Raw genomic sequence first — 16,882 nt, 5'->3', positions numbered from 1 at the left:
ACTAGAATACATTTTAATTTTGATGCACCTAGATTTTCCTATTTGGTAGGAACTATAATTAAGAACAGAATTAGGGAACTTCTTGATGAAAATGATACATTTATGAAGAATCAACATGGCTTTGTAAAGGCTTCATAAATTGTTAAAGCTCTTTGAAGTAAACATGTGGATCAGGAAGATCCAGTTAGATTTCCAGAAGGCTTTTGCAAGGTCTTTCGTCAAACTTTCTGGAAGAAACTGAACTTTCTTATTAGGTTGTTACAGAAGAAACGGTCTATATGTAAACAAAATGTTGTTTATATGATAGGAAATGATAGGAAACAAAGTCTGAGAGTCAATGATTGATTTCTAACAGAGGAGCAAGGAGGCATCAAATGAAATTGTGGAGGCAGATAGAAAAATGAAGTATTTCATACAGTACGTGGCTAAGGTGAGACCATCACAGGATGTTGACACTAAAATTTAAATTGAGGGGGTTGAAATTTACATTTTAATGGATAAAAAATGATTAGATTATTGGAATAGAATCCATCAAAAGTTATTAAACACAAGGATACCACTGGTGGCTGAGGATGTCACAAAGTTGCAAATTGCTGGAAGCTGGAAGAGTTTAAAAGGGAGGTGCTACTATCAGCCATCTTCTTACACTCTTTCCTAGACACTTGTTACTGGCTGAAAGCAGGATAGGGGTCTTTGGTCTGATACAGCACAATTATCTTATGGTATGTAATTGTTTAGAATGGTTTATCTCATTTCTGTCTTAATTTGTTTCCACTCCCCCAAACACACTTTCTTTGACCCAATATGTTTTCTGTTTTTCTAGTTGATTGCTCACAGGGCCAAGCAACTTCCAAAGAGTTTTCTTCTGCTGTCCTGTTAATGTGCTGTGTGTCTTCATGTGCTGATAGTCTGTAAAAACAGGATCCACTAGGAATTTTTAGCACTTTGAGGTAAGACTTTTTAACATGTCTCTTTGCATTGCTTGGAAGTTTGTGGGAAAAATTCAGGCTAGGTTTATCAACTGCATATACATTTAGACATCTAAAGGAATGACCTTCCAAAGTATATAAGTATTTAAGAATACTGCATGCTAGTGAAAGTCGCTTCTGTAAGCGTTTTGCCTAATTACAGCTCGACACCAAATTAGGGTGTTTTTGCCTGGCTTAGAAATCATTTAATCCCAAATTGAGAGAGAAGCATTCAATTTAGCACTTTGTCATGGACTGGAAATTCTGTTTGAATTTCATGTCAAAGTCATGTTATGAAATATTTTATGACAGAAATGTCAAAATGAAATGTTTCACTACTTCTGCCCCTGAACAGGAAATTCTCTAATGGTCATTTTTAGTTGAATTTTCTAGTCTGTCAGCCAAGGAAGCAGAGGAGAAATTTAATCTGGGGTTTTGGTTTTGTTTTTCTTTTTATTCCCAGACACTTTAAAGTATATACTTTAAAAGTAGTAATTTATACTTTAAAGTAGTCCTCTTTCACAAGAATATTATCAAAACCAGGTTCTCAACACCTAGAGAAGGTTTTAGAGGATACTTCCTTCACCCAGCAAGGATTCTTTGGGGTCTTATTTTCTCTTCATGTAGATTCCCAGATTGTGAGGTACTGTCATCCTCAGCTTGTGTTGTACTAACTGCAAAATTGAGTAACAGACCTGCTTCTGTCCACACTCTGATGTACTTCATCCAATTTAAAGGTTCATCTGCATCTTCCGGTCTCTTTGCAAACCCCAGCATAGTTTCCTCAACAAAGATTTTTGTAAAGTGAATCCACAAATCCACAAATAAATCAATGACTTGCCACCTGCTGGGTTTTCTAGAGCTAAGATTTGGGCCTTAACAGTGAAAATGTGTTTCCTTTCTTTTGTGATGGAACAAGTGACCTGTATTACTACTGTAGGTGAAATACTGAAATTTATTAAAAAAGGAGCAAGGTATGTGAAAATGGCTTAATGAGTAACAGATACGTAACCTAATCACTTATAATTAACGGAGTGAGACACTTGTGAAAAATCACCAGATTGTATTTTGGAGTGAAAGACCCTCTTTCTTGCCAAATTGTACCTAAGTTGATTTCTTTCATTCCTGAAAAGAAAAACCAGGCCTGGAGACTCAAAAAGTTAGAGTCCTTCACACAGAGGACTTATATGTCATTTATTTTCTTGTTGAGCTCGAAAGGCTGCCTATCCTTCGGAGAGTAGCAGTGGCAGACACTGGAAATGTTTATGTAGTTTGGCTACATCTTTAGCGAAGTTAAAGGCATTGTACCCCTGAAAGGCTGATGCTGCCTCCTTGGAGAATATGTTCCAAACATTAAATAAAATGCAGGAATGTAGTATATATTATGGCGAGCAATAAAAGCTGAACCCCCCCCCTGTATTAGATGTTATTACTGGATTCTTTTTTGATGTTGGTTTTTAATATATGTGCTCCTATTTTTAGAGTTTTATTCTGAATCTTGTAATAGCAACCATTCCATTTTGGTATGAGGTCTTTTTTATTAACAGTGATCAAAGTGAAATATTTAATTTCAGTTAGAAAAGAGACACTTGAGATGAATGAGGTTCTGCTGTATTTGGAGAGTTGGATGTTTCTGATATAGGATCTGACTTACAAAGTTAGAAAATTAATTGCACAAAGCAGTTAATTTATAAACATAATAAAATAGTATTAGCATTAAAGGTTTAGAAAACAATTTTGAACCTCTTTCAAATACATTGCTTATAAATAATTCTTTGGTGTTTGTTTGGTTTAAAAACTAAACTGATACATTGTTTTCTTAAGAACAAATGGAGATCTCTGAGTACGACAGAATTCAAATATAGAGCTGCTTTAGTTAAATGCGAAAAAGCTCACTCTCTTTAAGTAGAAGTCAGGCTGTATTTCTGCTTCTAATTTGGGGATAAACCGAGGCTGTTGATGTTCTCAAGAAGTTAACAAACTGAGCTGTCGTGGTTTAGCCCCAGCCAGCAACTAAAGCACCACGCAGCCGCTCACTCACTTCCCCCCACCCCCCACCCCCAATGGGATGGGAGGAGAAAACCGGGAAAAAGAAGTAAAACTCGTGGGTTGAGATAAGAACGGTTTAATAGAACAGAAAAGAAGAAACTAATAGTGATAATGATAACACTAATAAAAGGACAACAGCAATAATAAAAGGATTGGAATGTACAAATAATGCGCAGGGCAATTGCTCACCACCCGCCGACTGACATCCAGCCAGTCCCTGAGTGGTGATTTCCCCACCCCCACTTCCCAGTTCCTATACTAGATGGGACGTCCCATGGTATGGAATACCCCGTCGGCCAGTTTGGGTCAGGTGCCCTGGCTGTGTCCTGTGCCAACTTCCAGCTTTCTCGTTGGCTGGGCATGAGAAGCTAAAAAATCCTTGACTTTAGTCTAAACACTACTGAGCAACAACTGAAAACATCAGTGTTACCAACATTCTTCGCATACTGAACTCAAAATATGACACTGTACCAGCACTGTACTAGGAAGACAGTTAACTCTATCTCAGCTGAAACTAGGACATGAGCACAGAACTAGGTTTTGATTTAAAACCCCCCTCTCTTAAGAATTGTATTTCCTTAAGCAGTTTTTGCCTTGCTCTTGCTTTGAACATTTCTGACGATTAGAAACAGGCTTTCCTTTAGTCCTGTTTGTTCAGTCTTGCCATGTATCAAAGAAGTAGAGAATGAAGAAAGGGGGTAGGTTGCAACCTATACAGTGCTCAGAAAAACTTGTCCTCTGTACTTTGGTATTATTCAAATGGTAGCTAGTGTAATATGTTAAAGGCATCTTTTGAAGATATTTTTGTTAAAGGGCTGTCTGTCTTTTTGTTGAGTCTCATACTTGGGTAGTTGACATCTATTAGTACATGTTATGTTAAAAGAAAGTTAATACTTCTCTCAAACAAACTCTGAGTTTTTGAACATTAGGTTTGTTGAACTTTTGTCCCATGAGCACTTGCAGGTCAGCTGTTCAAGCCACTTTTCCTCCATGGAGAAAAGTAGTGTCTAGGACAAGTGTAGCAAATGCCTTTTCAATAAACAGAACTATCTCTCATGGCCTTGTCTTGTCAGCCCTCTTGATTTCCAGAGTAAACTTTTGCATTGTTGCCATGGGACTTTGAAACAGTCTGCAGGTAGAGAATGGTCACTCATAGACTTAAATCCATTTCATGAGGAACATTAACATTAAAGCATGTTAATTAACATTAATATGACTTACATGGCTTAAGACCTATCTTTGGGTTTAGCAGAGCTCTGGGAATAATTTAAAAGATGACCTATTACTCCATTGGGATCTTGACTTCGAATCCACTAAAGGCAATGGGTGTCCTTGAACTAGCTAAGAAGGCTTTGAATCAGGAGGTAATTTCAGATCAACTTTCCTGGCTATCTCTGTGCTGTTCATTCTGCTTTGTGATGACTTCTTTATCTTGGGCTGTATATCAGTGCCATGCACAGCAAACCCCTTAACATCCCTTTTGCTGTTCTGGACCGTAAGGCAATGAGCCATGTGTTTTTTAGATGAACATATGAAGATTCGATCTATTTTTAGGGCAATCTTGTTGCCAGGAATAATTTATGGGACTTTTGATTTGAATGGTGGATTATGTGACAATGTAAATGCCTGAAATGGTTACTTAAAAATATTTTTACTGACTTAATGTTTAACAGATTAACACCTCTGAAGTAGTTACATTTAAAAGCACCTTTGTATTTCCCATATATTTTGTAATTTTGTCTGATGTCATTGGGGACCTTTAGGCAAACCACTAGAAACCATGACTTTGATTTCAAAGCCCCAGGTGAGCAATGAGTAGGTATAAGTCAGTACATTTAATAGATGAACTGTAAGATGATGAAGAGACCACACCTAATGAATTTTATACAATCTATTTCGAACTTCAATGCAAATATTTTTATTTTGTGTTTAGTGTTCTGCATAATGTGACCCAATACCTTGACCTCTGTCATTCCAAGTGATTCCTCACCTAAGAGTTGAAAAGTGAATTGATTTTCCTTCAGTCATGTAATAAGCATATGTCTCTAGATCTAGCCTACATGTAAAACCCATTTAAATAAATCAAAGGGGGTATTTGGGTATTCTTCCATTTGCCTATAGGCTGATGGAAGAATAGATTGTTTTAATACCTCAGTTATTTATTTTCTTGGTACAGACAGACAGTCATAGAAATGATCAGTATCAGAAATGTTCTTTGGAAGAATCATAGGGGCTATCAATCAATTGGGTAGCTTAATCATCAAATTAATTGGTTTTAGTAGGTTTAAACACATGAATTCCTTTTAGAATGCATTTGCACTTTTTAAAAATTTTACTCTTTAGTTGATTGCTTTTTCAAGTATTTCAGTTAGTAAATAACTCCAGAGTATTTGGATTTGCACAAAAGCAAGGATGAAAAGGCCTAGAAGGATGTTTTCTTCAAAATTGTCTTTAATGGCTATACTTTCTTTTCTTTACCTAGATACAGCAATGATGGCGCATATGCTATTCAAGTGGATTCTAAAAGGGCTTATTCTGTCTTTTCTGCTCAAAACTGCTCTGTCCCTAAACCCAGATGATCCAAATGTCTGTAGTCATTGGGAAAGGTAATGTATAACATGCCAATATTTTTTAAATAGCTGTTTCAGATTTTTACATTTAAAAGGCAAAATAAGAGCCATCATTTGCTAAATACCACCCTGCCTCACAAAAGAACATGGATTTGCATGACAGAAATAGTACTTCTGAGTGACTTTGAGGAATTGGATCATCCCAGAGAACTGGTTCTAAAGCTGGAGCTATAGACCACATACCCCTCTGTTAGCTGTCTGCTCAGCAGTACTTTGGAAAGCTCCTCCATAGTTTCAGCTAGAGGACTGCAGAGATGTAATTTCATTTATCATAGTGAGACCTAGAGAAATACTGGTCTTGTTCAGTCTTGGTTTTTTGCTGGTTGTTGTCAAGCAAGACTATTAAAGATTTCGACTAAGTTTTAAGCCCTTCCTGCTGCAACATGCATGCTTATTCTGTATGTCCTGAACTTTGTGTCTGTATCTGCTAAATCCGTGTCAGCATCAAAGAGTATCTGCATGAAAGCACTGAGTATTAAAGGCCTTGGTAATTCTTGTTCTCTCTATTGTTACAGTGTCCTAGTCCTAAAAGTGGATCTGTGCAGGACAGTTCTGAGTACATAGAAACCCACTAGCTTTGATAGGGTTCACATTCATGCAGGGTCTGTTTGCAGAGGCTAAAGTTCCTGTACTCTTAAGTTTAACTTTTGAAATTTCCAGTTCTGTTCTGTGGTTTAGTTCCACACAAATATGAATTACTGTACCCTTTAACAAAATAAATCCCTTAACAAGAGCAAAAATGGAATCATACTTTAATGGCACTACGTTTTGATTTTAGGGGCCTTAATTAGAGAATTAACTGTTTGTAGGTAACGTAACTGCAAAGCAAAAACTATACAGGAATAGGATTTTGCAGTCTGTGTTATGAGGTGAAGTGCATTCAGAGCACAGGAATAAAATATTGATTTTGTCTGAAGAAAGTCAGCAACCTAGAGACCCAATCAAGGAGAAACAAAAATTAAATACCAAAATTGATTTGTTGTACTGACCAAGATGACTTTGTTACTTAGATGTTAATAAATCAAAGGGAAAAGATTGTTAGGGCAATTGCTGGATAACAAACGGGATCATAAAATAGTAATCAAGATTTGTGAGTGTTACTGTTTTACATTAATAATGAGCAATGTAAATATTTTACATTTTGGCATTAGTGGAAGTAAAAACATTACTTGTCAAATCCAGCAAACTGGTAGAGGGCAAAAGCAACATCTAGTAAAATCTTGGCTTGTCTAGGACGGGCACAATAAGCAGGGCAGTAATAGTCCAGTCTTCGATTTCAAGCCAATCACACTCTCCAAGCAAATATTTTGGTATTACCTTATGGGTGCAGTCTCACAAGGCTTAATCACATCAGCAGTCCCACTGATGAGAAGGAAATCACTTTGAGGATTAAGACAATCGATATAATGAATGACTTGGAGGATCTAATTCCTCGGTCTTGACCCTGCCAAGAATGATTTTGGTATCATTCTCCAAAGCTATTGTAGATCTGATAAAGTAGAGCTTGTTTCCAGATCAGAACCTGAGATTATGAGTCTCTTAAGCAGTGCACATACTTACTATAGGGCAGTACAATGTTCTAAAATGACTGACACTAACAAGTCAATGAGATTTGCGTTCCTGTATAATGTGAAAGGCCCAGACACCTTCAATGTAATCATAGTAATTAATATAGTACCTGTTGCATGAATAAGTAGTGTTTTGGGAGGGAGATTGCTGAATTCTTAGTATCATTGGAGCTCTGTGATTTCTAATCAATTTGCTCGGTTTCTGTTTATATCCATCCATTTGTACGAAGGGAGGTAATCCCATTCTAACCGTACATCAAAGTCTTCCAAATCTAGATACCAGTTACCTCATGTTACAATTTTCAGATAGTTCTGAGGTTATTTCTGCTACAAATTAAAAGGATTAAATTTGTGCAGCAGAAAAATAAACACTCTTCAACTTTTACAAATGTTCCTATTTGATTGGTGCATCCAATATATAAAGTAATGATGCTGCTTCATCATAAAATGAAGTGTGAGCATCCCATGATGCTGGTAAAATGCAGCAGTGCTAAGTTAATATGAGCTCTTATTAGCATTGCAGAATACAAGCAAAAATTAACAGTCCTAGGCAGGAAGGCAACTGAGACATTTTAAAAACCATGAATTTTAGTAACATTTGTTTCTTTTCCAGAAGGGAATGGTTTATTACTCAGACTGAAATCTCTATGCCTATTTTAGTTATGGAGCCCAAGTTTGAAACTTTTCCAAAATTTTCAGGAAGAGCTGTGGTTGAAGAAAACCCTTTTCTGGTTTTTGGTAATGCCCAAAGTTTCTAAGATTATTGATTTAATTATTTTTCATACTGGAGCTAGATGAATAGCATATACAGGGAACTGAAGATTTTTGTGTTGCAACAAACAGCCTTTCACTCTCTTTCTTTGTCTATTCCTAGCTATGCTGTGACAATACAGGAATCTTATGCTCATCCTTTTGATCAGATCTATTATACAAGATGTACTGACATACTGAACTGGTTCAAGTGCACTAGACATAGGTAAGAGCTAATCCCCAGAAATTTTAGTTTTATTTTGCCTTTTTATCTCCTCACATACCTTTTATTTATCCAGACTTTTGTGGTACTGTAATATAAACATGTATGGAAAGATGTATTTTAGTACAATAGCCAGGGTGTTTGGCATTCTAGGGCATTGATTGAAGTAGAGAGATTTTTGCATGAAATTTGAGTGAGATCGCTGGTAGTCAGTCTCTTATGGGGCCATTCAGGAGCATGCTTCCTTGCCATTCTCCCAGCCATGTGATTGGAAGTGTTTATTACATGACCAAACATAAGCAACTATCTTTTCCGAGTGATCAGTGCATGTCCAGGTTTATGGTAGGAAGTCCCTGCAGCTCCTAAATTGTGAAGAATCAGGCACTTGAGGGATAGCGATGAGTAGAAATGGGTGCATATTTGAAATACTGCACCCAAATCTGTACTGAAAACCAGGTAGAATGAGGATGGGTTCATTTCTAGCACTGAATGAAAGCTGATACCAAAGAGTTAATTTTTCGCAGGCTGCAAGATATCACTGTTATAGTCGTTCGGATTCCAAGGAGAGAAGTATCCTAATAAACATCCACTAATATTCGCAATCTTTCAAGGGAGTTTTAGCAAGCTAATTTGTACCTTAACTTTCATGCATTCAGTAGCAAGAGGTTGTTCAGCACCATCCCAGTCTGTCTGTGGGGTTTTGCTTATGTTACAATGTATGGAATTGAACAGAGATGCAGAGCTTTCCGGACTGTTGTATAGATTGAAATGCAGCAGAGTAAATTTGAGCAATTTATCTAACATGAGGGACAATAGATTTGTTCAATTTAGGTAATTTCAAATAAACTAACATGAACAAAGCTCTTTTGAAGTGTTTGCTGTTAAATATTCTCTGTTAAATATTCCTTTTCTAATGTGGTAACATTGCTAATGCTATGAATAAGTCTAGAAAAGCTACAGAATGCTTAACGCCTCTGAATTTTTGTGGACTACATATTGTGGTGGGGAAAACATGCTTTAAATACTGAACTGGGACTTTAATGTCATTTTGCAAGGCATTGGAAGGGTTAGCAAGTAGAAAGAAATCACTTGGGGTTAACTTCACATTTTGTGTATTGAGAGCAGTTTCCATTGTGGTAATTTGTGTAGCACGCTGACACAGTGGTCTCCGTAGAAGATTCTGTTAATTCCATTGATGATAGCTGACCTTGCTGATATGCAGAAATGAATCATTTATTCTTGAAGAAGCTCCTTGCCCTTGCTTTAGGATTGGGGAAATGTTTTAAGATAGCAGTCCCAGGAAGGGCTACGGTGATTGACTGTCATGAGTACTGTGTTTATAATACAAGTTATATTTCAAGTTTCAAAACAAGTATTGATTTTTTTTTTTATTGTGGCTTTTAATATCAAAAGCTTTCATGCATTTTAAAATAATTATTGAATGCTATCCTTACTATAATTTAACACAAATATAATTCCAACAGTACACATGGATTTTCAATATTGTCAAATGGCTTTCTGTCTTGCAATTTAGAATAAGTTATAAAACAGCGTATCGAAGAGGACTGAGAACTATGTATCGGCGAAGATCTCAGTGCTGCCCTGGATATTATGAAAGTGGAGACTACTGTATACGTATGTACAGAGCTTTGATTCAGATATGACAGTTAAAAGTAATTTTTGGAGGAGCTGTAGACAAATTAAAGATGTATTGCAGTAGTAATACGACAGGCTGATTTTCAGAGCTGCTCAGAACCTTTGGGTCCCACTGATTTCAGTCAGAATTACAGTCACAGAACGTTTCAAGTCATTTCAGGTATGTGCTTCAAATGCTTATAGTAAATGCGTATAGAAATGCATAAGTAAAATTTTGCTGAAATCATTGGGGAAGTAGTGAATCAAGTTCCTGAGTGCTTTCTTGAATCACACCTTACTTTGGGGAGTAATTTATGCAAGTATGACCTAATGTTAAAGAATTGGGGGAACTGAGAACACTCTTAGGAATAAACTATTACATAGTTTAAGGAGCAGCGTAAAGTTTCTGCCTCTTAACTTTGAAAGTTCTTACTTCAGGTAAGAACAGTTAAAATCTCACTGTGTTTCACATGGTTCCTGTCAATAATTTTGCTCTGTTTAAAGCTTCGCTAATGCCAGAAGAACTTTGTCCTAATTGCACTGTATAAATAAATAAAAATAAAAAGCTCTGGAGTGTGTTAGATCAGTCTGAGGGGGACAAAAAGCAAAATGGACCTTTCAGCAACACCTAAAAGCATTGTTAATTAAAAATGTCCTGTATGTTAACGTCATGTGTTTCAGTATTGCAGCTTTCTAAGTATTCTGAGACAGAACACATTTGCTATACTTTGCTCAAAAGGAGAGTGGAGCTGGGAATCTCTTGTCTACATCTTGTTAGAATGGGATTATGACGCAAGAAAAATACAAGAAGGTTTTGATCAGCATCAGAATCCAAATTTTATTGACAAGTTTAGAATGCCATAGAATAATTTAAATGTGAACATGATACAAGTATCCAGCTAACTTTAAATATCTTGACACAGTGCTTTAAAGCTATTTCTATCTAGTTCTATTGGTGGTTTTATCTGAGTACCTATATGGTACTTATATTGTAATATATGAGCACCTTAAAAACATGAATGGACCCTAATCTCATTTTAAATTACCTTTTTGCCAAACGGTTACTTTAAAGGGGCTTTGGACTGTGAAAAATTACCAGCCCTTTGAGATAAGGCATTAGAATTAGCCTTGTTTTACGGAGAGAGTAATAATTTGACCTCTTGAAGTGCGAAGTTCTGTTACTCAAGTCCTGAAAAACATTTCATGTAACCTATTGTCTTTGCTAAAATCCTTCCTATATTAAGTTTGTTCTTATCTTTAGATTTCCTAAGTGTCAATATCATTTTAGCAGTTGTTCCACATACTTTTATTACCAACTTGAATTTTGTGACTCAAAATCCTGTCTGGCACAGAACATATTTATTTTCACTTTTCTCTCTGCAATCTATTGATATTTTAATTTTTTATTTTTTAATTGCCATATTGGGTGCAACAACAGGACATCTCTGCAGACTTTCTGATTCTTTGAGGAATATTAACATTTATTTTAAAGTGCTTTTTTGTTACTATTAATACTCAAGAGTTCTGCTGCTGTCTTTATATTACGGAGAAAGAACAGCATACAGCATACACCCAAGTTTTGCTAATGCAGAACAGGCAGCAGGTATCCCATCAGACCAGGTTTTTCATGTTTGACACAGTGCAGATAATACTCACACATGTAAACAACAGGGAGAATGTAAGAGCCAGGTTCTTATATTTCATTATCTGCATGGTCATAAATGCAAAGCACATGCCTCGGGGACATTTTTAATGTATCCTCCTTCCTGGGAGATCTGAGCAGCAAGTGCAGCTGAGAGAGAAATGATGTAAAGGAAGAAGTTCTCAGACATGATTGATTCTGGATACTTGGTTTTATTGTTTTGATACCACAAGTAGCCACATAGCAAAAAAAACCCCAACCAAACAAAACAACACACCCAAAAAACCCAAACAGAAAAAAAGCCAGACAAAAAAACCTCATTGAAACTCTCTGACCATGCAACCAACAGTTTGAAGGCACAACAATGTTTAGCTAATATGATCCTTTTCATGGTATCCCTTTTGTTTCTAACACATCAAGCCCTGGTCCCATTAGTTCTGTTTTGCTTTGGTTTTCCACAATATATTCCTGTGCCAACAAGCAAATTCTCCCATTCATCATTCTTTGCAGTCAGCAGTGAATTCCATTTTCATTCCTGGAGGCATGTCCCTTCTTTTGCCTCTTTCCTTACCTCCCCTTTCCCATTTCTTTCTTTTCTTTAAACTGGTATTTTCTGCTGTTTCCTAACAAGGTAGTCTAGTACTCCTGTCCCACATTCCTCTAGACATGTTCAGTGCCTGCTCCTTTAATGGCAGCTGCTACAAGAGAGAGGTCAGGAGACACCATCAAAATCATTCCACTTGCCTATGCTGTCGTAGGGTGCCATGGTTCGGAAACGAGTGTGCTTCCGCTAAGCCCCACTGACATGAAGGGAAGGAAGCTCCAGCCCTGCAGAGAAGGTTCTCCCCACTCAGCCAGCCCTTCAAAATCTATTCCATTAGCAATCATGGAAGCCACTACAACACGGGGAGGAGAGAATACATCCCGCAGTGAGTCTGATGATCAAAAGAAAGTTTGATTAAAAAACAGTGTGTAGATTAAAGGCTAATTGGTTCTTCTTTCATTAATAGCAGTCTTTATTTCTTGCAAAAGTTAAATAGCTTTGTAATTAACAGTGACATGTTTAGACTAGAGAAGGCTGAGTTTAAATCTCTATTAATGACTGTTTCTTGGTTTTTAAAGCAGGAGTGAAGGCTTTCAGCTACTGTTTTGATCTTTTCCCTTCTCATTTACTATTTTTAAAAGGAATGTCAGATATATGTTTTTATCTTTGTCCTCCTGTTGGGACTTACTAAATGGATTAGGTCTAATAAAATCTACCCTCAGCTCTAAATAATCAGGTTGACCCAGAGCTTCTTGCTCTGCCACTCTTTCTCTGGTGTCGTCTTTGCCGTTTTCAGATCTTTATATGCTACTGCCCCATAAAATGTGGGATTCAGGCACAAGGTCAAATAATTTAAATTGTTGACTGGTAAGTTCTACATCTGGCCAGCCCATTAGTACTTAGGCTAAACAGTTTTGGGGTATGAAATTGTCTTTGTGCCTATAAAGGGCTTGGAATATTTTGGGGTTGTAATGGTATTCAAAAGATACGACCTGAAAAGTGCTGCAAATGCACATCTGCATTTTTTTTTCCATTGATGTCTTAGAAATGGTTGCTACCATTCTGGTAGTTTTGCAAAATGATTCACCATCTCTGAATGTTCTTACACATGACATAGCTTTTCACTGAGCTGTCCCTGAAAACAAACAGCATAGTCTGGGTAGTAAATCTGAGTAAATATGATTTACTGTACTTTGTATGCTAAGGTAAGCTTTTGGCAAAGCAAATGCATAAACTGCAGAAAAGTCTTTTTTGAACAACCACAGGGTTCAACTGCCCTTCAAGGTTTTCGTAAGGATGTTTTAAAATTATATTGCCTAGATTAGTATCTGTGGTACATAAAGCATCTCTGAATACTTTGCTGCTCAAAGAAAGAAAAAGAAAAGGAATATTACATGACTCTTTCATGATTTTTACCCTTTGAGTAGATGGTAATTGAATACTTCCCTTTAAGAATATGTCAGGTGGAAAGATCCCCTGTGTGCTAAATGGATACATTTTTGTCTGAGAGACTAATGCTTTGTTCAGTCTGTCCATTTTAATCTTATTCTTACACAACAGATTTATGTAAAAGAGACGTTTCTTCTAGGTGACAAAGGGTCAGAGACCCAAGCATGAGAGAAAAGGAAGATGGGACTGCAAGCAGCATCTACTTATATCTGACCTTTTGGCAGAAAAAAACAACCATGAAACGCAAAGTTGGGAATTCGCCTTTCTTCATAGACTGAGATATTTTAGCTTTTAACAGTTTTATTTTTCACTTTCATACCTTACACTCTTTTTCTAATGTATAAATCTATGCAGTGTGACAGGATGTAATAATGACAGGATTAGTGATTTAACAATCTTATTTGCTGCCATTTATCTGTCATTCAAACCTGCCAAAATTCAGTAGAGTTACAGATTGACCATTTCATGGTTCTTTCCCTTCTTGGCCAAGATATTATTGATCTCAGACTGTTTCTCAACATTCAGCTTTCCACATTACAATTGCCACAACCATCATCAGGGCTCCTTGACTTTGATAAATCTTTTTATAAAGAAATTCTTGGTCTCACTGGTTGAATCTCAATTTGTCACCTAGAGTGGTAGTTCACTGAGGCCAGAGGTTAGGGACATTATGATATTTGCATGTAGCTGTTTACCCATCTTTTCAGGTAGCCTATGTCTGACACCTTTAATGAATTTCAGAAACAAATGAGGAATGTTTTGTAATAGCTGACCTGATGAAATTATGCAAATTTGGGACCTGATTCTTTTTCAGGATTTTAAATAATGTTTCATAAATTCTGTAATTCCAGTAGACATGCCAACTTCATAGTACCATGTATACTTTTATATTGTAGCAATATGAACACCCATACCTCAGGACTGTACTCAAATTTACAAGGCTGCATGGCTAGTGCAGTTTTTGTAATCTTTCAAAAGACTGCCTTATTGGAGCCATATGGCTAGATTGTTAAACATCTGTACCATAGGAGTAACAATTCCAAAGCTTCCTGCCATCTGGATGAATTACAATACTTGCAATTCAATGCATATGTTACAACAACACACCGACATCACAGTAGAGCGTACTTATGATGCAAAGAGAAATAATAGCTTATGTGATCAGTGCAAAAGTTGTGCACTCTTAGAAAATGTTGAATCAGCGGCATAAACTTCCTGAATATTCATAATGTTTGTTCATATGTCAGATTTGTTGATTATTTTCACTTTATAAGGCAAGATCTCATTAACATTTTAGAAGAAATGTTGTCCCCCTCTTTTCTCACCTCAGTTTTAAATTCCTCATGGTGAGCATTCCTGTAACTTGAAAATATACTGTTTGAAAACTGATGGACTTAGGAAATATATTTTTCTTGTCTTTATAGACACACGTTAAAGCTGGTGCTAGTGCTTTCTGTAAGAGCCTTACTGTTACATTATTCAAGTATGGCATTCTGTACATCAATAATGCAACATAAATTATGGGAAATGATATAGCAGTACATAGATACTTTGTATCAGGGGACATTCTTTTTCTGATTTGGAATGTATGAGTGCGAGAAAATGGTGTGGAAGGCCATTCTGCATATAGTGTTATTAATTATAGAATTGAAATGACAGTAGGACATGCTTTGAAATTTCCCCTTTTATATGCATTTGAGATGACTCCATACATCTTTTTCCAGTGAAGAATATGGGGAAAATAATTTGGGTCCCGTGTTCCCATCTGAGGGGAAACTTACACAGGAATTAAGAAATTCTGCTTCTAAGAGTAGTAGTTGTAGTCATAGTCATAGTGGTAGCAACATTCTTACCTACCACTGTGTGGTGACTGAGAGGAATCCCTGTTTTCTATTGAATGAGGAGGTGGGTTGATAGGAAAGCAACAGAAGGAGCATGCAACAGAACTGGTTACCTGCATTCAACTTCTGCTACCGTACTGCAGAGTATAGCCATATATACCAATGTCTAATACACCATTTTACAGAACACAGTGGAGCAGGCCACAGCTTTGCAAACAGTAGAGGCCTTTGCTTATTCATTCTCAGTATCTTGGGAGGCAGGTGTATGTGGACAGGAAGAGGGAGACCAGCCTTATAAGTAGGTCAGTTCATTTTGTGGCATAGATGAAGACACTGGGCTACTATTTAGCCTGAAGATAATGGAGAGACCTCTTTGATGGGAAGGTGAAAAAAATCAATTCTCATCTCCCATCCATCATTTTATATTTGCAGTCATCTTCTGGATGCTGATGGATTTGCAAAGATGCTGGTGGGGAGCAGTAACGAAGTAGGGGAAGGACTTCTGGAAGAAATGCAGTAGAAGGAGGAGAAAAAAAAATGTTCATACAAAGGAATGAAAATAGCGTGAAGTCAGAAAGGGGGGTATGCTGAAGCTATAAAATGTCTCAAGGGGCTTAATAAATATCAGAGGAAAAATTATGCAGGCATTATAGTTAGAAAAAGATTTAGACTGTTGGTAGTGTAGCAGTAAAAAAGCTTTTCTGGCTGCTTTAGGCAATCACAATTGGATCGGTATAGAAGAATAATGGGAATGTAGACACAGAAGGAGACACTGGATCCAGAGCTACTTGTAGTATTCATGCTAATGGCCTGGATGCCTGGAAGCTTCAGCAGGATCAGAAAAAAAGCACAAGAATCATAGATGTGAGTTCATTGTTGAATTCAAAGAAAGAGCCATGCAAAGTTTAGTCCATTAATTTGCCCACTTTTAGCAAAGACAGGTTGGTTCTCAGCTGCTATAAATCAGCATAGATCCACCATGTTTGAATGGACATCTTCAGTTACTTCATCCTCACTTCCACATCTTCTTTAATGTCTCAATTGCCTTTCAAAATCCCCTTTCTCTTCTCCTGCTTTAATACACTTCAGTGTTGTTAATGCTAGTTTGCACTGATCTAGAATGGCGTGGAGGGCACCAGCGCTAATCCACAACAGCTTTATGGCTCAATCCTTCCTATGTTGCTGGTATCCATTCACTTGCATAGGCTTATAAAAACAAGATCCTGTCCATCCCATATATGAGTAAACTGTTTCTGAGGATGTATACATACAGGACATTTGCCATTTATCGAATTATGAAGGCACAGAACTCCGGAAGAATTTCCCCTTCAAAAGAGTTTGAAGTTCATTAGTAGTCCAGATGTGTGGTGAGCTGGGTTAACTTACTGAAATCAGTAGGGTCAGAAAGAAGATGGATGCGTGAAATGAAACACATGTTTAAAATGGAAGTTGTTTTCTTGACCACTCCTTTGCATCCTTCTCCCATTTAATAGATTTATTTCCCTTGTGCTCTGAAGAAGTTTTAAAGCCTAGTAGAAAAGGAGGAAGAGAGAGAGAAAGAGGAAAAGAAGGTACCTAAATCT

General features: G+C 36.9%; 1 protein-coding gene across 4 annotated transcripts in view; it reads left to right on the top strand.

Annotated features, from left to right (window-relative positions):
* The first annotated feature begins 859 nt into the window (after positions 1 to 859).
* MEGF11 (multiple EGF like domains 11) overlaps positions 860 to 16,882 on the top strand; it is a 217,280-nt gene continuing 201,257 nt past the window's right edge. For all 4 annotated transcript variants that reach the window (XM_049811558.1, XM_049811557.1, XM_049811556.1 and 1 more), the window contains exons 1-4: positions 860 to 950; positions 5,500 to 5,623; positions 8,090 to 8,191; positions 9,723 to 9,823. In XM_049811558.1, coding sequence (XP_049667515.1) covers positions 5,508 to 5,623; positions 8,090 to 8,191; positions 9,723 to 9,823 — 319 coding nt within the window. In that variant the 5' untranslated portion in view covers positions 860 to 950; positions 5,500 to 5,507. The remainder of the gene's footprint in view (positions 951 to 5,499; positions 5,624 to 8,089; positions 8,192 to 9,722; positions 9,824 to 16,882) is intronic.

The sequence above is a fragment of the Accipiter gentilis genome, chromosome 10 (assembly GCF_929443795.1).
Source record: "Accipiter gentilis chromosome 10, bAccGen1.1, whole genome shotgun sequence".
NCBI lineage: Eukaryota > Metazoa > Chordata > Aves > Accipitriformes > Accipitridae > Astur > Astur gentilis.
This window is presented reverse-complemented; position numbering and strand designations above follow the sequence as displayed.